This window comes from Notolabrus celidotus, chromosome 1 (genome assembly GCF_009762535.1).
Source record: "Notolabrus celidotus isolate fNotCel1 chromosome 1, fNotCel1.pri, whole genome shotgun sequence".
NCBI classification, from domain to species: Eukaryota; Metazoa; Chordata; class Actinopteri; order Labriformes; family Labridae; genus Notolabrus; species Notolabrus celidotus.
Window position 1 is genome coordinate 6,670,226 of NC_048272.1, and position 22,445 is coordinate 6,692,670.

At 40.0% G+C, this 22,445-nt stretch overlaps 1 protein-coding gene across 1 annotated transcript in view; it reads left to right on the plus strand.

Moving 5' to 3' along the window:
- Positions 1-19,035, plus strand: part of LOC117830323 (potassium voltage-gated channel subfamily B member 1-like) — a 48,152-nt gene extending 29,117 nt beyond the window's left edge. The window contains exon 3 of the mRNA XM_034708431.1: positions 17,119-19,035. Coding sequence (XP_034564322.1) covers positions 17,119-18,966 — 1,848 coding nt within the window. The 3' untranslated portion in view covers positions 18,967-19,035. The remainder of the gene's footprint in view (positions 1-17,118) is intronic.
- Positions 19,036-22,445: the final 3,410 nt, after the last annotated feature.

Consider the following 22,445-nt stretch of genomic DNA (forward strand, 5'->3'; position numbering starts at 1 on the left):
TATTTTTAAAGTTATATTTTTGGGAGCATTTTTGCCCCAAAAAGGACAATAGCAGGACAGCTAAAGAGCGACGGGAAAAGTGGGTAGTAGAGAGTTGGGGAAGACATGCAGCAAGTGTTAGTGGCTGGAAGTTGAACCAGCACCAGACCTCTGGTGAAGAGGTGACCACCAGACGAGGGCTATAGCCTCTTTATATGTGCCGTGCTTCGGCAGCTAGGCCACCCGGCAATACCAACCAATAAATGATCAGAAATTTAAAAAAAAAGTAAGTTATATCACTGTATTCTATATTTAGTGTTACATTCAGAGTATGCCTGTCAAAAAAAACTTTTGTAATTTAGCAATAACCGTTGGCAGCACGCATTAATTTAAAAAAATCACTGAGCTAACTGAACTTACCAAAGATCATCAGTGTCAGTGATCAACACTAATGGAGATGAAGTGTCTCTTTATGACTGTGTGTTTCATTGTGATCACTGGCCTCTGTTTTCTGTGTCCTGTTTTCGTGAATGCCTTGCTGCATCTGTTATGTAAATGCTAACAAGCCTCACATCACCATGGAAACTATCAGCTGAGCTGTATGCTGAGGTACTGCAGTTTCCTCAGTGAAGAGATCTGTATACACTGCGCTGCCGTTCATGTGTGTGCAAGTGCTAATGCATATGTGTGAAAAAGAAAGGAGAGGGAAGAAAGTGTGAAAGAGGAAAAGAGGGAAAGCTGGGGTTTAATTTCTCCCTCTATCTCCTTCTGCTTGCTGCACTGATGGAGTATGCCTTGTTATAATCATATGTGCGCAAATCCTGCTTTGGTCATTCACACAGATCACATGCAGCTGCTTGTCATTGTTTGCGTTGGCCATATGCTGTGACAGACAGCTGGGCAAGCTTTTCTTGTCTCATTACAATCTCTGTCCGCTCTTATTACAGCATTACTGAGAGCCCAGCTGTCCTGGAATAACAGGAAAACCTCCCATTCTCACATTTCACTGTAAACACAAACACACCATGTGAACTAAATCTACAGTATAGTCTGATTCTGCCCTTCTGTTTTTATTTTTACTCTGCATCAGGAGGCTCAATCTCAAAGTTAGCTGTAATAAATGTTTATTTCTGTACACAGGCCTATAAGGTCAGAAAGAATACTCTTCTTTTTAAGGTTAGAGCCCACTTTATTGTTGTTGTTGTTGTTGTAAATGTCAGACTCTGTATCTGTCTCTTTCTCTCTGGAAAAAAACAAGGAATTTCCTGCTCTATTTTAGACATTGATTATTATAGCAATATTACATGGCTACGAGTGATGATATACTGAATATCAGAACAGCTGAGTAAAACCTAGAATAGTAAGCATAACTTTGAGTGGGCTTTCATAAAACCGTTTTAAACTGTTTCACTGCATTAAATTGTGAACATCAATTGACACAACAGTTGAGTAATTTTACTCCATCAACACAACTAGTTGCAAAACTTTAGTTGAGAGTTTCCAAACAACACAGACATTTCCCTGAACTCATGCTGCTTTGTATATGTGTACACATGACTGCAGACCAGCTACTTTGTATCATGCAAATTCATCTGTATGTTTCAAATTATTGCTCAAACAGTGAAATAAGAACCTTGGCAGTTGCTTTGATGGCCAGTGTGCTTCAGAATGACCAGCTTCATCATCTATGATAAAATCTGTCAGCTTTCATGCTCTGCAAAAACTGAAATCTAAGTAAGATTGAATATCTAGGATAAGGGTGAAATTTGCTTATTTTTTGCCTGATAAGTTTTGTCTCACTAAGCAGTTTTTATGTTACAGTGTTCCACTTGATTTTGGGTGTTTTGGTCCTAAATTATTTCAGTAGGATATTACAGCTTGTTACTGAGATTGTATGACCCATATTGAGTAATACATGCTTGAAACTAGAATATCAACTGTTACAAAGCTGTTTCATCAACACTCACAAGAATAAAACTGCTTTTCAAAGTTATAATTTCTTATTTCAAGCATGAAATAAGAAATCATGACTTTGACACAATTGTATCTCTTCCCACAATTAAAACCAATGACAGCCAAATGTAATCCAGTTTTATTTTCAATGAAACAATAGAAAATATGTTCTACTATACAGTATACTAGTACAGTTGGCACAGTACTGTAAATTGACACTTAATATTTAAATAATTAACATTTCAAACTGTTTCAAAAAGAAATAATTACATTTAGATAAGTTCTTCCAAATTACTAAGCATTGATATGATTTATGAATTCCACAGCTTTTGGTTCATTTAAGAATTTTAAGAAAATGATCCTATATTATGATAAATATATTCTTAACTTTTTTCTTTCCATCAAGAAAAGTTAATTCGTTTTAGTATAACTTTGCTGGTTTCAAGAAATGTAATGCCTAGTGCATGTCATTATGTCAAGATAATGGCAGTAGTATTTACTTAATTTAAGAATATTTTTCAAAATATTGAGAAATTGAGTCTCATATTTTTTTTTATTTCTATCAAAAAAATGCACTTGTTATTAGTAAAAAAAAAAACGAATTTTTGCTTAGTTTAAGTAATATAGCCCCAATTTTTGTATATTTTTTTGTTTTTTAAGGCTGGCTTTTTGCAGTGTGCTAATTAAAAGTATTAAAAGCACCTGGAGAATTTGGAGTGATCTATTTAGTTCAAAGTCCCAGTGCTGTACAACTTAACATCTGCATTCACAGAATGCCTCTTGTCCAATCAGATAAATTCAGTTAGCCAAAACAGACTATTGTGTTTATAATACTACACAGTTGTATTTCTACATTTAATTGAAGTGGGTTTTTTTTTTTTTTTAAATAGGTCATATCTGAAGGTTCCTGTTGCCTCATTGTCCTTCAGTGCCTGTTCATCTCGGCTGCATACATTATACACCATACACTGCCTTTCAAACATGCTTTTTCTCTTGGTCTCTCTATACATTATGTATCTCTGACCTCGCTGTACATCAGAGGAAGAGTGGGCGTCTCTCAGTGCTGTAGTCTCTGGAGTGCAGGACAGCTGGACAGAAATGAGCAGAGCAGGGAGACATTACGTGGTCTGGCATTGATAAGGGGGACATGCTGTACAGACACACATACACACCACCAGAGCTGTGGTCGTTGGTGGTCAGCACTCCTACTTCCATTCCTACTGAAAAATTTAAGAGGAGACTCTGGTGCTCAGCAGGTGTTTCTCTTGAAATGAAAAACGGATGGTTTTATGTTTCACTTAACATCCCTGTTACTGAGGTATGTAAGAGGAATATCCGTACATTAGATTTTTCGTGAGTAAAGCCTACCTTGAGTATTCAAGTTAACAGTTCCCTTCAGTAAAGACAAAAAAAACCCTTAAAGCAACAGATATTGAAGCTGAGGGTAGAATCTGCTGTGCTGTTACATCCAGTATGGATATTGAGTGCTGTGTCAGCTGGATGCTTAATTTTTCACAGGAGATGCTGAGGCACACATGCTTTAAAAACAAGATTGTGGGCCATTTCTGTCTCCGTGCGTTCTGTTTTTCAACAAAGGTTTCCGTCAAAAACTGACTGAGTTAAATGGAACATTGTACAACAAACCTGGTGCTCTATCATCCATCACTTAAACAGGAACATCCTCCTATTCAGACAGAGAAGGGTATGACCGACACAGGCAATAAAACAAGACAAGAAGTAAAACGGTTCAAAAAGAAAATGGCACAGCAGAAGACTCTGTCAGGCAACCAGTGGTGCAGCACTTTCTATAATTGCAACCTGGTGAATTTGTTGTCATGGCTACACAGAGAGGTGGGTCTGACACACCGGGACCACTTAGGATGAGTTAAATTTTGATGCATTTGCAAATTCACGGGTGCATATAGACAGGTGAGACGTGCCTCTCTGTGATGGAGTTGACAGATATTCTCAAGAGATACTTGGAAAATTGCTGCAGGAAATGTCAGTGAACAGATCTCATATCATCGGGTGTAAGTTCAGTTTCCACATGACAGTTGATCCAAACACGTATGACACAGTTGTCAGACATGATGCTGAAGGAATGATTTGACATTTTGGGAACAGAAGGCCACAGGAGAAGACTTTGCATCACTTTGATGTTTGTTACATATGATGCTAAAGCAATGGCACCTGTTCAGCTTAGCATTAACACTTAAATAGCACAGCCTCGACAAAAGGAAGTATAATACAATTCACATAGACCTATTACTAAAAAATCACTCACTCAATCAATCACTCACTCACTCACTCACTCACTCACTCACTCACTCACTCACTCACTCACTCACTCACTCACTCACTCACTCTATCTATCTATCTATCTGTCTGTCTGTCTGTCTATCTATCTATCTATCTATCTATCTGTCTATCTGTCTGTCTGTCTGTCTGTCTGTCTGTCTATCTATCTATCTATCTATCTATCTATCTATCAATCAATCAATCAAACTGTGTAAAATGTGTTAACTCTGAAGTTCTGATCTGGGTGCTTGTAACAAGCTGGGATGGCTGTTCCCCCCACATTATGTTCTTAGCTTTGCTATGCTAGCTTAGTTAATAAACCTGATATCATTCTTCTTATCTCATTTTCAGCAAAGAACATTTTATGTTTGGCACATTTGACAAAGTGATGAACTCAAGAGCTACTAACAAGGTTAGTAACCTGAACTGTTCAAAAAAAAACACATGGATACATTTGACAGTGAAAGGCTAACTAGTTTCTCTTGAGTCCTCAGTGCTAAACTGTGCTAACTGTATCCAGGCTGTAGCTTAGTTTAACGTCAGGGACGGATCCAGGAAGATGCCATGGATGGCTATGCCAACAAAGTGAGTGCCACCCCAGTCAAGAAAGTCTGACTCCCACCTTGACACATTTATAGTGGCCTCAATACTTTCATCAAAGATTAAGATAATTATTACAGTTTTTCTCAGTCGCTTTGGTACATTTCTCAGATCAGAATTCGAATCCTCAAAACTTCTTGTTCAATCTTCACATCATTGCGTCACTTGTGCACATCAGAAAAGCAGTTTCTCATTTCTTTGAACAAGTTGCAAATGCTTTGCTACATCCATGCAAATGATTATGTACAATTCTCTGCTGTTTCCTACATTATCAAGTGCTTATGTCATGTTGATCAAAATGTATTATAATGGATCTCTGTTGAATAGTCTTACCCTCCACAACATTTAGGCATTAGTTCATCGCATCAGTCTTCACATGCAAAATGTTTGAACATGTTGTCAGAATATGTCAGTCATAATTCTGTACATTTCCATCAGACTGTTTTTCTGAATCTGTCCTGAATTGGTAAATTGCTCCCAGGTGAATCTTGATTTTCTCTAACGAAGGGAAATGTGTGAAGCATTAGATCGACCAATGATCAACCAGTTTTCTGACAGAGCTCAAAGATGCATCTCATGAACCATCAACTGGCAAGTATATATATAGCTGGAGCACAACACAATGTTACAATGTCTGACAATGGAAGGACAAGGAATTGGACTGGGTCAGCATACAGAGAGAAGAAGAAGAGGAAGAGAAGTGAGGCTGCGTGGTGGAGGAGTTGGGAGGCAACAAATTAAATTACAAACAGCAAAAGTGTAAATGTAAATCTTGTCCAGTCTTTTGCAATCAATCTCCCACATACACTTAGGTGTAACTTACAATTTACAATAATTGTCATCAAAACTTTAGCCATAGTTTACATCAGAACGTCCCTCCAGACTACACTGTTATATTGACAACATGACTAAGCAATTTGACTGTCTTATCCGTACACAATGACACAAGGACTTGTCACTCTGATGGCATTGACATGTTCATTGACACAGATATTTACTTTTGAGCGATGAACTAAGGATTTTGAGGAAGATACTGGCTTTTGCATGTAATCCATGGTGTTTTGCTATTTGTACATACTGTTTTGCAAATGTCGAGGGTGATTTGAGAAATGTACCAAAGCAACTGAGAAAAACTGTAATTTGTTAAAATATTGAAGCAAGAAACCTAGTTTAGTTTAGTTTAGTTTAGTTTAGTTTAGTTTAGTTTAGTTTAGTTTAGTTTAATGTCCTCAAGGAGGCAGTTTATGGTAAAGCACAGCTTAAGAAACAGCAACATGAAAAGTACATCAGACACACACAACAAAAAATGATCCAAACCTAAACCTAAATCAGCTGAACAAAAGAAATCCTTAAAAAAGAAACAACCAGCAGGCTAATTCCCCTCTGTTTTAAATCTTATGCTAAACTATGCTAAACTGATGATCTCTTCACTTTCATTTTGTAATAGAAATTAATCTCATGTATGTATTGACACAATAAAGTATACAAAAATAATAATATTAATTTTGTACTTTGCACAGCTTCGCCTTGTATCTTTTAACACTGTACATTCTCTTGTAAAAAGACTACACATGATGCTCAGACCTTATGTGTCATCAGATGTCTTGTGCTGAAACTGTAGTCTACAGCTAATTTGCCATCATACAGGATTAGGAGCAACCACCAGGCCTCTTCTGTTTCAGGTGGTGTTCACAGTAAACCCTCTCTCAGCCCACTGCTGACACCCTATCATGTTACAGGAGCCTGGTGACATTTGCGCTTTATGGTAAACATCAAGCAGGGCCACGGGGCCACACACAGGCCTGTTAATGGAGATGAGGAAATTAGTGAACGTTACTTAGATGTCAGCAGACACTAGATGAGTAAAGGCATCTCATCAGACCTCTGTTTCCACTCAGATCAGGCTTCGGATTTAAGATCCAACCACGTGATAAGGATTTGTAACCATGGAGATAGGAGAGGGTTAATAGTAAAACTTGACAACAAAGAGCTCCTCCTCTGTCCTATCCAAGCGGCAAACTCCGGTCTCAAACGATGAAGCCAATGCGGAAGTGATATAAACTGCAATACATCGAAAATCCGCTTGAGGCTGGCTGCAGAAACACCGGAAACCACATAGATATGAATGGGAAAAAGCCGATCTTTGCAGCATTAATAAACATGTTTACAGCCTGGTTCAAAAAACGGCTTGGCCCTACAACGCTAATCTCTCTAATGGCACACACTGTACAGGGGGTGAATTTTTTTCTAACGTGACGGTTAAGAAGATATTAAGATTATGAGTTTTGCCCAAATAAGGACATGACTGACGTGACTCCCGGTCGGGAACACACAGCCATTGGCTAAGAGACTCACACTACGTCACACTCTGCCTAGTTGAGTTCCGCATTACCAATATGGCTGCTGCCGTCGATTTGCTTCAAAACAGCTCTTAGGAACAGATGGGTGAAGTCACGGATACTACGTCCATATTTTATACAGTCTATGGTCCTATCTCTATTTTGTTAATGGACAGATTTCCCTAGAGTTAACTTAATCATTTCCTTTCATTCATTCTTTCTCAGGAATCACTTACTTTGACAGAGGTCATGAACTTCTTTGTCTGATGCAATCTTCGGACCTCTTGTTTGCATCCTGCTCATATATTCATTAAAGCTAGTGTCTAATGGTCAATGATTTTCTTCAGGCCGCCTGTCTGTCTCCTGATCATGATTACTTCCACTAATTGCAGTTCAACCTGACTCGGCTAGACTGATTGATGAGTTGATTACACGACCAAAGCTTTCCCCTAGTGGTACTTATCCTCTTATGTAATGAACACACTATCACATCATGATAAAAAAGACAGAAAAGAAGCAATGATTTTGTTTCGCTCAATGCTGCCAAATGGTCCATTTTCACAGAGTTGGTGGTGATTCAGCGTGATTTTCTTTCTGTTCTTTTCTTTTATTCGCCTGCCAACAGTGCTGCCAGTTTCAGAGTGAGCAAAGACCATAGCAACAAGAGACAGCTGGAGCTCTAGCCCGCAAAAAACGAGTCTGGAGAACAAAGCCAGATTTTGAGTTCTTGTCATTTTCAGATGAGTGTGATGTGTCTTCACTGAGTGGAGATGTGATCATGCTGTGAGCATGAGTCTTTCTGTGAGCTATATATCAGGCCCACACAATAACACTCACTGTATATGGAGATAGTACATCTCAAGAACACTGTTTCCACCCCTCACTCCATTAGTACTGCTTAGCCATGCAGGCTGTATGCTTTTTTTCCCCCTGAGTGGGGAAGAACCTCCACAGCCCACTGAGGGGTCCCTCAGTGGGCAAACACAGACAGCCACATGCTGTGAAGAGGACCTGCTGTCTCTCAGAATCAGCAGAGTGCAGAGGGACACAGTTCATTAAGAGTTCAGCTAAATTCATCTCATCTGAAGCTGTTTTGATGTTGTGCCATTTAAAACATTAGTGGAAAACACACAGACATGAACCGTATTTCATACTCTTATTTGTTCCTTAAAGCTCCTGTGGGGAACTTTCTATTTTTGTCCAATTTGTTGCCCCCCAGTGGACAAAGTGAAACCTCTTATCTCTGCTGATCTTGTCCTGTACATGAACAAGTAATGTACTTCATAACCGAGTTATACTGCTAACCATTGGTCTGGCATTCACACTTCAGCATTTTCAGTCTTTTTTGCGTTGTCATGTGAATGCGGATTATTTTAAAACACAAATAAAATACTTTTCCTATTTTAATGGAGCCGTACTCCAGTAAACAAGACCATAGCAACTGTTCATCTTTTTGCTAATGGTCTTATTTGCTCTTATAAGTGTATAATTACTATACTATTAGGTCTGAAAATGGAACGTTCTTTCTGTTGCAGATGATTTCTTAACAGCCATATTACGAATAAAAATATTTTCAACGCAGAAAAATGAGAGTAGTATGGAGCTGGGTGATTTCTAGGGATCAGGGCACAATTTGTTATTTTAAATCAATAGTCATACATCATAAGGGTTCAAGGGGCCTATAAGCCTCCTTTGCTCTTTCACCAGAAGAACTTCCGTCTTATATTTCATAACTTCATTATCTTGGATCAAACTTTCATTTCATGCTGATTCATATGCTTTACGCAACCATTCTCTAGGAGCAGCAGTCCAGTGTAGCAGACACAAGATCGTTTTTCTATTCCTCTTTATTCTTGTCTATATTCTTCAATATAAACCTGACAATGTAAGTGTCTCAGATGTTTCAGGATCCCAGGTGGAAGGCCAGTGGCAAAAGTGCAGACGTTTTATCAGGGAGGTCAGACAGCAGCACTGCTTCCCACATCAGCCACAGGGGAGCAATCACTCATTTCACTTTCTTACCCTGTATGCCACTTTCTTATTTTGACTTCATTTTTCACATGACTTTTTTTCCTTTCCTTTATCTTGTGCTTTTTCTCTTACATTCACTTCAAAAAATCATGGATGGCTTCAAAACATTTGAAACTAGTTGCAAGTTTACACATACTAATGCCAAAACATTATGAAAAGGATACCTTTTCATGGTTTACGTGGGCTTAAATTTTTTTTTTAATGAAAATATTCATGCATCTGTGCACACAACATGCCGTGCATCTGTGCCTCTCATCATTTTAGCACCACCTTCACACTTCTAAAAGGACACATCCAGTGTGAACCCTCAAGCTAAGTAATCCATCTCCCTGTCTCCACCCCAGCACACAGCACAAAAAAGAAACTGGTTCTCTGCTACAGGCTATAAGGTGGGACTGAAAAAGGTGTCCAGGCAAGGTGAAATGAGGCAAATGAGTCAGTGAGAACATCTGTGCAGCACACAGGGGGTCTTGTCTTTTTGGGAGACGCTTTAAGTCGTTCCATATCTGGTGTAGAAACAGATGGGGAAGTTGGAGCAGGGGCAGTTATGTAATTAAACACTGCTCAGTGCTTTGGAGCTAGATTGTGAATGTAATGTATTAATAATTATAATATTCAGTGTTATAATTATTTCTATTTTTGTTGAATGGTTGTCATATTTTTTACAGCAATTGAATAGTTTTAAGCTTTTTAATTTCCAAGCTTGTTAATTTTGGGCACAACATCTGACAAGACTGTGTCTTAGAAAGATACTTGATAATATAATGCTATACAAAATAAACTGAATTGAAATGAAAATTAACACTTCGTACTTGATCTATTATATCAAAATGAATTGAATTGGAAGGTGTCAAAGAAGCATGCATGAGTGACAGCTGACCTCTAGACAATCTCTGAGTCTTTGTTCCTCTGCACACTCCACAGAATCCCTGCAGGAAACAGTCCTTAGTCCTGACTTCCTCTTTAATCAAATCTGTTTTTTTTTCTTTCATGCTATCTACATCTGTAAATTAAACAGTGAGGGCAATCTGTGTGTGTTTTTTTTTAAATGCCTCATCAAGCTGCAGCCTGCTGGTTGGAAGTCATTATAAACCAATGCTGTGCAGCCAAACATTGATAAAAACCAAAGAACTGTATTTGAGATTCTGGAAGGGATTCAAAACTTTGCTAATGTACTCAACATGTAAGGCTGAAGTTTGGGAAAAGCAAAATACATTTTGAATATTTCCATTTGATAGAAACGTGTAATCATAAAAGAACTGGATTATAGGGCTTTCTGAAATGAGGAGTCAGACAACACAAAACATAATACATAATAATCTTAGTGAGAAATTTGTGGGACATTTCTGGTCATGTTCTATATTTCTCTTGAATCAACAAACTTCATAAAATGACTGGCAAGTGTCATCTGGAACCAACATCAAGTGTTGTTAAAAAAAATACTGAAAACACACTGAACATGAAATCATGAAAAAAGAGTTTCCTTTAACAGGTTTTAGGACAACTTTAAATTATCAAAGTGCATCAAATCCTCAGCTGATTATAGTCCCCAATAATCTGTACTATATTTAATTACTACAGTTTACCACACTAAAAATACAGCATTCCAAAATGTAACTTTATATATGGAACCCATTTTAAAGAATGGTGGGATTACAAAAGGGAAGCTGTGTATGAAAGGGTTAAATATTACTAGAATAAGGCAGCAGGTGAGAGTGGTGTTACTGCAATGCTGATCCATGTATGGAACTTTCCGAGAATTATATAATCCAGGGGAGGAAGTCGTTATAGCTGCAAAGGGCTTCCATCATACTCTCCAGTGAGAGGAAAGGATTCTCCTCTTTGTCTTCTGGCAATGTAATTCAATCTATCTTCCCATTGAGCTCTATTAAGATCAGATATACTGACAGAGCATCCTGCAGAGGGAACTACAGCAGACTCTGTAGGAGGGAGGTCAGCTGTCAGCACACACAGGCCAGAAAATATTTATTGGCAAATCACAGGAGACGTAGTACAATAAGAGGATTAGAGATGCCACCTTGCACTCAACAAGCCCACAGAAAATAAAGTGAGTGAGTCACAGTGTGACATAATCCCTCCATTGATTCAGCTCATGTGGTGAAAAGGGCAAATCCAGTTACGATGAGGAAGTACCAGAAATGAATCAGCATTTCACACAGCTTGACGTAAGGGAAAGCCCTAAATACGAGATGAATACATTTCTTCTGATGATTGCAGGGCCACTATGTCCATCACGTCGTCTGTGGATGTCAGTAGTGTGTTGTGTATTTCTGGTTTGATTTACTCTTTACACGCCTACAGTCATGCTCTGACTCTGCCGGCAGCTGTCTGACTTCTATTTCACAAATTACTAAATTTCTATGATTCACCTATAATTAAAGATTGTTCACATAATTTGGCCAGTCTTTTGAGATTGGACATAATGTCAGAGTGTGTGAACTTGCTGACTCCGAGCTATCCTAACCCTGTAAAGATGCAACTACTTTGGCTGCATTTTGACAAGCATATACCATCAAGCAAAATGGGGCACTAATGATACCAGCTGATCCTTGAAAGTATTCATAAGTGCCCGTATTCTTCCCAGCCCCGGCAGTCACATGCAGACGTGTCCTTGAGCAAGACACTGAACCCTTGCTCTCTCTGTTGTTCAGAGGTGTGTGAATGTGAATGGATGAGATTAGCTAACACTGATGGTCCTTCACTACATAGCAGCCTCTACAATCAGTGAGTGAATGGGTATGAATGGGTAAATGTGACGAGTAGTGTTAAAGCGCTTTGAGTGGTCAGAAAGACTAGAAAAGCGCTATATAAGCACAAGTCCATTTTACCATTTAGTCAGCTTATACACCACTTTGAAATATCAGACTTAAATGGCTCAAAGACTCTTGAAATGTTGGCACATTCATGGTCTCCCTCTCACATTGGTGATCCCCCATGCAGGTTATTGTATTGTGCCATCAACAGGCTGACACTTGTGGGAGCCAGTGAAATATCTTATCAAATATTTAAAAGATTGCTGTTACATTTGGTACAGACATTCATTTCCCCCTGGGGATATCCCATTTGGTGATCCCCTGATTTTCCATGCTGTGCCATTGTGTTACCATATTAGTCATTGCAGTGCTTTTGTTGACATACCTGCAAACATTAGCTGACTATGCTTTATCAATTATCATTAGTTGCACATTATGAATGATATACATTTTTATCATGCAGCGTTTTTATTATGTTGTCAAGTGATGAGAAAAGGTGGAATAACCAAAACTGTTAACACTTTGTTCCCATTGAAATGTTTTTACACACAAACACACTGAAAGCCGTCTGATAGAAACATACCTTATAAGCTTAACAAGCTAACAGCTTTAGCAATAATGACTCTAAATCTGCTTTAGCCTTTTGAGTTACTAATAACTGGCTAATTGACTAATGATTTATGGTTGTGATACATGGTGGCACTTCATCTACTCAGTGCAGTAGACTCTAAATACTGCCCTTTTCATAACCACTGTGCATGTACCTGGGTTTGTTGGGACCATAGACTGTAAAAAATATGGACGTAGGATCCGTGACGTCACCCATCTGTTTCTGAAGAGCTGTTTTGAGACCAATCGGCTGCGGCAGCCATATTGCTTCTGTCGAGCCAGTGTGACGTAAAGAGGCGGGCTTTGAGCCTCCTAGCCAACAGCTGCAGTGTTCCTGCAGGCAGCTGTGCCTCTCATTGGAAGACTGGTAATCTCGATATCTTCTAAATTACCAAATTATAAAAAAATTCAACCCCCTCACAGTGAGAGGACATCGAGAAATTAGCTATTCAGACTACACTCATCTTTTGTACCAGGCTGTAAACATGTTTATTAATGCTGCAAAGATCGTCTTTTCCCCATTCATGTGTATGTGACTTCCGGTACTTCCGGAGCCAGCCTCAAGCGGATCCTCGATGAACTGCAGCTTTTAACACTTCCGCATTGACTCATATTTTTAGACCGGAGGTTGCCGCTTGGTTGGGACACTTTCTGCTGGTTACTTTGATCTTCACATCTCATAGAAAGCGACTATTTTCTGTGTCTGCAGTACATCCATACACTTCTCTTACAGCAGGAGGGACTCACTTCCCATGGTAAACCTGTCAGGCTACATCATATGCATATAACGCAGAAGTTCACCTTTCTTCTGTGGCGGGGGGCTCCTGTAACACTCATTATAGGTTGAAAAGAAAAATTTTTACGACTACATCAAACTTGGTCAAATTGGCCCTTTAAGCTGAACATAGCCTTTGCTCTCCGCAGTGAAGCAAGCTGCAACCCTGGCAAAGTCAATATATATTAAAAGATACAACTTTCAACCAAAACACAGTCTTTCACTCTGGGGAACAAGTGCAATTTGGCTAAACAAAAGGTAATTGCAGCATCCCTTATCTCAATATGAATCCTCTCTCCGAGGAGGCTCCAGCTGTGGGTTTATTGAAGCCTTCCTTTCCTTTCCATCTCTCCTTTGATCAGGCATGAAGCAGCACTAACCCTGTGTGGTGAAAGCAGTGTGAAAACTAGGCTAGCTTTGTGGCTCTGCGGTTGGTCATGGCCTAGTGAGCACCCGCTCACACACCTTCTTCCAGGACAGGATGGTTTGCACTTCTGTAGGATACTGTATTAAATATTCAGTCTCCTGCCTTCTGGCTTGGAGGGGAGGGTGTCAGGGGGCTAATTATCAAGCTGGGAGTGTCTTTGTGTGTATGTTTGTGTGTGCACTTTGGTGTTTATTGTAGGTGAGTGTGTCAGAAATTAGTTGAAGAAGCAGAACTCTTGATCGGAAACATCTTGCGTTCATGCAAACCGGCAGTGTGGGACGTGTCGTGCCAGTGACCTAAGTGCATGTCAATATCAGCTAATGAGGTAACACTCTTACCATAACCCTTTTAAACAGTGCATCTGTGCTCTAATGACTCTACTGCAATATGAAATATAGTCACTGAATTGCTATTAAAGCTGTACTTTGCACTGAGACAGCACTCCCTTTAGTCTAATTGTCTGTTTTTCTCTCTTGCAATCCTCTGTCTGACAACTACATAAATATATTAATTCACTATTTCCTCATTTGTGAAACAGTGTTGCTCCCACATACACAAATCATACACACACACACACAGTCAAAGCACATTGCCTAATCGAGGAAACTCACAAATTGCAGCTGCAGAGCACAGACTGGGTTTGGCTCAATCCCATTGTATCACAGATTTGTCACTCTGCTTAGCCTGGACACTGTCTGTATCTCTGCGGTGAGATATCATCCATATAATCTCCTCTCTGGCTGACCCAGGTTGGCATACTGCCGGCCTGGGTTGGTGGGGAAAAGGTGAGAAAGAGGGAGAATTTGATGGAGAAAATGGAGCTGGACATGCTGGGGTTGTTCTTCACACACCTCACACCTTGTACCACGTCATTTGAATTCAGCATGAATCATCAGCAATACTTCGGCCTCCTCAGTGTGTCAAGCTGAATTAGACTCTGTCTGATGAACGCGACTCCACCGGACAGTCCATTTTACAGCTGAGGCTTAGAGCCAAAGTCTCTCTATTTGTGTCTTTTTTAAATGATGCTGCCAAAACAGTGCGAGTACGTACGATTACATTACCCTGAAACCTCCAGAATTATCATTATCACTTACAAAGTAGATAGGAAAGATGGTGACTCTTGTTCTGTCACTGTTAAACATAATGCATGTTGAAAATAGCTGTTTTATTCTCTTGAGTATGATTTTAAGAAATCTACTTCTGGGTCATTATTTGAGAGTTTTTATCTGTCCAGTGGGTCTCTTGGGATTCTGATAGAAGCTAGGTTATTTCAGGGAAAGCTCTACAAGAGGTAAAATGTTTTGTCTACCTTTTCATTTATTCTCACAGCTTGCAGCTGAAGATGAAATGCCTCTGTCTAGACTTCCTTGCTTCTCCGCTTTTAGTCCCTCGCTCCCAAAAAGCCACAGTAAGTGTATAAACATTCACCTGTCGAGATTAATTAAAGCTTATGGACACTGAATGGTACCAGATAATAATCCTCACTACTGGCCTGGGACACAGCCTTCACATTGACCTTGTGTTGGATTTCACACTTACTCTGGGACAGGAATAATAGGTGTGACACACCCACACTGACAACTCTGCGACCTTGTTAATCCCTTGCACTGTGATCAAACCATATTGTACTCAGCAGATTATCATCATTAGTAGGTGGCTCACTGCTCCAGAGGCCTGACAGGCATGTCTTGATGATCATGCACAGTGTGCTTTGTGTAACTAGTGCTACATTTTTGATTTCTTGCAGCCTTTGGCATTAAGGATTGAAGCAAGGAAGGAACAGAGAAGAAGATGCTGAAGAACAAGAGTGGCAGGGGTTTTAAAAATGTATCAATTCAATCTCAAACCCTCCCCTCCCTGCCTCACTGTCTCCTCCTGCATATCAAGACTTGAAGGGAGAAAAAAGGAAATTCCACTCAAGAGATCACATTAGCTGTGACCCTATTTCTTTGAAATGCTGACATGACATTTCATGAATTCTTTGGGGGAAGTATTCAGAAAGTCAAATGGGCCGTGAGCTAATATCATCCGAAATTGCCTTCGCTAGTTGGGTTATCTCAAACACAATTTTGTGTCACAAGTGGAGCTGCACCAGTCTGACATGTTGTTGAGCATCTAATGGGTTTGACCCCCCTTCTCTGACATAATTTAAGCCCTTTCTCACTTTGTGAGAGTGTTTTAACTTTCACTATGTAGTTCAGGGGCAGGGGACTGCTAACTTTAGCTCCACTGATCTTCCAAGTTCACATTCACCCATTAATGTAGGACTACTCTTTTAACACATGCTATCTTATACATTATGAAGCAAAAATAACATTCCTTGTATGTTGTGAGTATATATGTGATTATTTTCAAAAATGAAAGCTTGAGATATGATGAAACAACAGGTTCAAGGTAATAAGAAGGACCCGTGCAGAAAAACAGAACAGATGGCTCCAGAGTTTTGCATATTCAGTGAAGTCTTTTAATCTTTTAGTCTAATTGTTTCCATCAGGCATAGATGTTCTGATGATCAAACGTTTGCAGCTCGTTTCACAAAGATTAAAAGACTGGATTGAACTGGGAATTAGTCTGAAGGCATTCATATCATGCTGGTATGCATAACCTCAAAGTATGGTGCATTTGATATGGTCACCTGCCCGATGCACCCTCAAACTTAAAAGAGGGAGCAGTTTTCTCAAAGTGACTTTCAATGATTCTTTACAAATTCTCAAAAAAGCTCATGGTCGACACAGAAGCTAGCTAAAAGCTAGGAGCAGCATGCTTACAGTGTATATTCTAAAGCTAATGTTATGATTACAATGTTCTGCATGTTTTTTCAGCCTTGGAGCATGCTAACATATGCAAACTATCACTAACCACAAAGAACAACTTTTGATGGTGTGAATGCAAATAGCGCTGCCATGTTTTTGACATTAACGAAATAATGAGCACATCAAATACTAACTTAATGATGGGTAAAGATGAAAAATCAAATGACCACCAGAGTTATTGAGATAAATCCTAGGGGGATTAAACATGTTTCATGCCAGTCCAGCTTACAGTTGTGGAGACATTTTACATAAAACTGCAAAGATGAACCTTGTGGTGGCACTAAATGAATTATCAGGGAATCACCCGGGCAAGGAGATATCATCCTCTGGGGATTTTGAATGTCTTTACAAACACTCCATAAGTATACGTTGTAGTCTGAACCCATTGACTTTCAGACTGACCAACACTGCAATCCCTAGAAGTTGGTCAGTCTGAACAACACAACCGGTAGTCATCACCGAGTTTAGACATGTATTCTGTAGGATCCTCACAGTTGTTTTCCTCTGTGTTTTTCAGATCCTGGCCATCATCTCCATCCTCTTCATCGTACTATCTACCATTGCCTTGTCTCTGAACACCCTTCCAGAGTTGCAGGACACAGATGAGTTTGGCCAAACCACAGACAACCCACAACTGGCCCATGTGGAAGCTGTATGCATTGCCTGGTTTACCATGGAGTACCTGCTACGCTTCCTATCCTCCCCCAGCAAATGGAAGTTCTTTAAGGGTCCTCTAAACATAATTGACCTGCTGGCCATCCTGCCCTACTATGTCACCATCTTCTTGACAGAGTCAAACAAGAGTGTGCTGCAGTTTCAGAACGTGCGACGCGTGGTCCAGATCTTCCGGATCATGCGAATATTGCGTATTCTGAAGCTGGCTCGTCACTCCACTGGTCTTCAGTCTCTGGGATTCACTCTTAGGAGGAGTTACAATGAACTAGGGCTGCTGATCCTTTTTTTGGCCATGGGCATCATGATATTTTCCAGTCTTGTGTTCTTTGCAGAAAAGGATGAAGAGGACACCAAGTTCAAAAGCATCCCAGCTTCCTTTTGGTGGGCTACCATTACCATGACCACAGTAGGCTATGGAGATATTTACCCAAAAACTCTTCTGGGAAAGATAGTTGGAGGGTTGTGCTGCATTGCTGGGGTACTGGTGATAGCCCTGCCAATCCCCATCATTGTCAATAACTTCTCTGAGTTCTACAAAGAGCAAAAGAGGCAAGAGAAAGCCATCAAGAGAAGGGAGGCTCTGGAGAGGGCCAAAAGGAATGGTAGCATTGTCTCTATGAACATTAAAGACGTGATTGGTCACAACATAGAGCTCATGGATGTAATGGTGGAAAATAGAAATGAAAAGACAGACAAGGAACAAGATAACCATGTGTCTCCTGTTCCGTCCAAAGGGTCATCCAAACCCAAATCCTACATGAGCCAGAGTAGTCCAATCAAGACCCTCGAACCAAGCAACCAAGAGGAGGCCAAGCCTTCAAGCAACCCACAGCATCTCAGTGCCCAGAAACTGGAGGAGACGTACAACAAGATGGCCAAGGCCCAACCACAATCCAACCTCGACAGCAAGGAAAAAGGGTCGCTGTCCAAAGCAGGGAGGCAGAAAGCTGAATTTGAGATGGGAAGCATCGCTGCTGAGGCTATTTCCAGCCCGTCAGAGGGCATTTCAGACATGAGGAGTATGTCTAGCATTGACAGCTTCATTAGCTGTGCCACAGACTTTCCTGAGAGTTCTCGTTTCTCCCTCAGCCCGGTCAGCGACATATTTGGAAAAGTAAGCACCAACCCCAGCCTGGAACCCACCTTGGAGAATGAGCATGAAGGATCCCAGGGCAACAGTACACCCCTGACAGGACACAGTACCAAGTCCAGCCCATACCCTGAAAGCCCTCGGGGTCTGCGCTTCAAAAACCAACTTAAAAGCCGCTCACTCAAAGTCAACTTCAGAGCAAGGGAAGACTCGGGGACAGGGGTGCTTTCAGACAGCTCATCAGTCCAGAGCCCTGAGGCATCCATCTACACAACTGCCAGCAGCAGGACACCAAGTAAGAGCCCAGAGAATTTACCGCCAAGCATCTTCACATTCCACGACTCATCCATCAATAAATTCATTGATGCTGACACGGATGAGGAGGAGCACCTGCATGATGGTGCAGGTCCCTACCTGTCTCAAAGACTCTTGGAAAAAGCCAGTCCCAAGTGTGGCCATCACTCAGGCTTCCAGCAAGGGTCCAACCACACAGAGGGCCTCCAGAGGAAGCTTGGGAACAGCACACTACCAGCACAAGGGCAGGAAAACCATGTGGCTCAGGAACTACTGCCACTTCAGGGAGAGCAGAGTCATTATTAAGCTTAAGGACATAAAGAGAAAGACTTTTAAGTAATGTACAGGAGAGGAGAAAACAGTAAGGGAAACAAAAAGCACAGTGAACTCAACAAAACCAATTTCCACAAGAATAAGAAAGGCACTGAAAACATAACTTGTATAAAAGAACAGTTATTGTGGACTTAGTGATGCACTGTTGTTTTTGCTCTCCTACCAAGAACTCCTGAAGAAATTCTTTCAGCAGAGGACTCTGATCAGAGATGCTCTTAAATGGCAAGGAATGCCGGTTGTATTCATTTGACTATTTATACATTTGTTTTAGCCTAGATTGTCATCCAATAATTACCGCCAGGTCTCAAGGGTACATAACATCATTTTATAAGCAAAAAACATTTTTTCTGACATCCCTGGATGTAATTTTAAGCCACTAACGCAAAATCTGTTCACCTAGTAGCAACCACAAACAGCATTGAAACTGCGCTGCAACCTGGGGAGGTTGTTCAACTGAGAAAGTTCAAATAATTATGTTGTAAAAAGAGGCAATATACATTTTATTCATGTTTTAAAGTGTAAAATAATAGCATTAAGTAGGCAACAGTGTGTTGGGAAAATATAAGGTTTGCTCCCTTTAACTTTCTTCCTCAAAACTGGCCTTAGATTTGTTTATGTTTTTGTTTATTTGAGAGGGGAAGAGAGATCCACGAACAGCACATACATATTCAAGTATGTCTATTGATTATCTTTCATATACAGTTCATTTATTATATGGCATTGTCTTAAGTGTGAACTTGAGGAAATTCAAGTGTGTCAGTCTGTTTAAAGTCAATGTTTTTACTGCACAGAAAACACTGAGACAACACAGGGAGACGCTGTGAGGCTGCATAATTCTTGTTCCTGTTGTGCCCCAACTGCTGGCAAGAGAGAGCACCTTAACATGGTGACTATTTTTATTTTGAAAAAAAAAATCTTATTTTTTTGTTCCTGTACACACTCTGATTGCTTCTCTATGTCAGTATGTCAGTGTGAATCTTTCAGATTGAGTCTGGAGAAAGTAAAAAAAAAGTCTTGTGTTGGTTCAGAACTCTGTCAAAGGTGTTAATGAGGAGTCATCATTCCTATTGTAGCTGAAAATCTGAACTTTGTATGAAATCACAGCACATCATATAGCTGGAAAGGCAGCACTGAAAATCAAAGAGATTTTCTGTGCTGAACCTCCAGTTTTGTAGGAGTGTGAATATTGTACATGTATAACTACAACCGTAGAATATTACAAAAATAACACATTTACTGTAAAAGGTAATGAATCCAAATAATTTATATTTTTAAGATATTTTCTAAAAGAATGGACCTTTAGAAAAATATATTATGCTATTCTCATAGTTTTGCATTTCAATATTAGGTACTGCATTATTTTGATGGAGTTGCATTTATTAGATGATATACTGTAGTAGATAACTTTGTATTGTTTGCTACTGTCTCCTTGTAAGTGTCTGTCTCTATATCCTTTGTGCAATGTGAAGAACCAAAGAATTGTTCTTTCTGTTGATGGTATATTTACTGTTTTATCTCAAAATGTTAGAATTGAAAGCATTCCTTATCTTAACAGCAGAATCTGATGTTTTTCAGGGAGCCATACTTGCTCATTTGGTATAAACATGTAAGCTGGGGGATTACACAGGATGCCAGGACTGGCCTCTAAAAGAGAAGAAGAAGAAAGCTGATTACATGGATGAGGAAACGGGGAAAATGAAGAGACAACATAGCAGCACTTTATTTAACATTCATTTTTGATAGCTAATTTGATTATTTTCACACTGTGGATCTTGGCAAGTGGTTTGGCTTCCAGACATCTGAAACATTATGCTCATATGGGTCCACACGACGTCTCCAGCCACATAATAGCCACCTCGAGCAATGTACAGCTCGCCATTCAGGCACACAAGCAGCATGGAGGTACAGTTTGTGTCTGTAGGCCACTATATCCTGCATCCTGCACCTAAATCCAAACATAGGACCAATCTGGGTGTTTTCCATGTGGTGCTCTCATTAATCAAGCGAGCATGGTTTCATTATATTTTAAAATTTACCACATATCATGCAAGCATGCTACAACACATCTATTTTTAGTAGTTAATCTTAAAAAAGGTAGAGCATTTACTCAGTGTTGTTGCTTTCTATCATTAGACCTTAAATGAGTTAGATATTTCTGTGCCTTTGCTTTAAACAGACGCCTGCCACGCTCTCTGAATCTGTCGCTGTGTCCTGTCTGATGACAATTTAACCTTCTGCACATCCTGAAACAAATTAGAAGTGGGTCATCAAGCTGCAAGACTGAGAGTGATAGTACATATCCACACCTCTCCTTTTCACATCTCTCCTCAGCACTTGTACTTAAATGCACCGTTAAAATTAGCATGAAAAAGGCCCCAATTTACAAAAACCAAACAGGTGCAGAGTCACTCAGCAGCGTCCACGACAACTGTTTCCATGGTGATTCTTGAGATGGCTGGATGGCTTATATTTTATGCAAACAAGTAGCCTAATTTATCCAGACAAAATCATTAAAGACTTAAGATATTGCAAATATGCGTAGTGTTTACATTCTTCTCATGCGGTTATTAAGTCATTTCTTTTATCTTGTTTACCTCCTCACATGTGGCTTCACTCTCAAGCAAGAATTATCAAAGCAGCTAGATTGTGGACCTTTCTCTCTGTCACATAATCCCTTTATATCACTCTCCCTCTCTCTGTCGTTGAAAGCTACACATTCGAGCAAGACCGAGCATGACTACAGCAATTTACACCTCAACCTAAAGGTGCTGCTGCTGTGATAGAAGAAATGTGTGGTCACTTCAGCTCCCAGCTCCTGTGGAGGGAGAGAGTGTGAAATGTGAATGGAATAGGAACAAGAGGTGTGTGACAGGTGAGAGCTGCCTGCCTGATTTCACCTGATATTCGTAATGATGGCTGCAGCACTCTGCTCCCAAACCCGAAGACCTCTTTGACACAGACAAGATGATCACTAAAAACATTATTGTTGAGCTCTCTTTGCTGTTTCTAAATGGTGAGGGTGACGCTTTCCCTCAGGCAGGAAAATGTGCCATCATAGCATGTCAAAGAGAAATGAAGGCAGATTATACACACAGGACTTAAATGTGTTTTTTCATTACCAGCTTGTGCTTGAGACTGTTGTGCAGAATGACAGTGCAAAATGTCACTTTGGATTTTGGCATCCTTTTGAGGATGTGTTCATTTCTGGGACTCTATAAATACCATCCTGGGCATGCAAAGAGAGAGTCTGGGCCAGTAGGAAAAAGGCTCAGTTACAGCTAAGTCTTTGGTCATACGGTGTCACGTGGAGTTCTGAGGAATAAACTTTGTAACCAAAGAATGTGGAAAAAAGGGGGAGCAGTCATTGGTGAGTGGGATTTGTTGCAGCCCTGTCCTTAGCACTGCATGGTAATGGGATAACAAATGTCAAACTGACAAATGGTTGATATGAA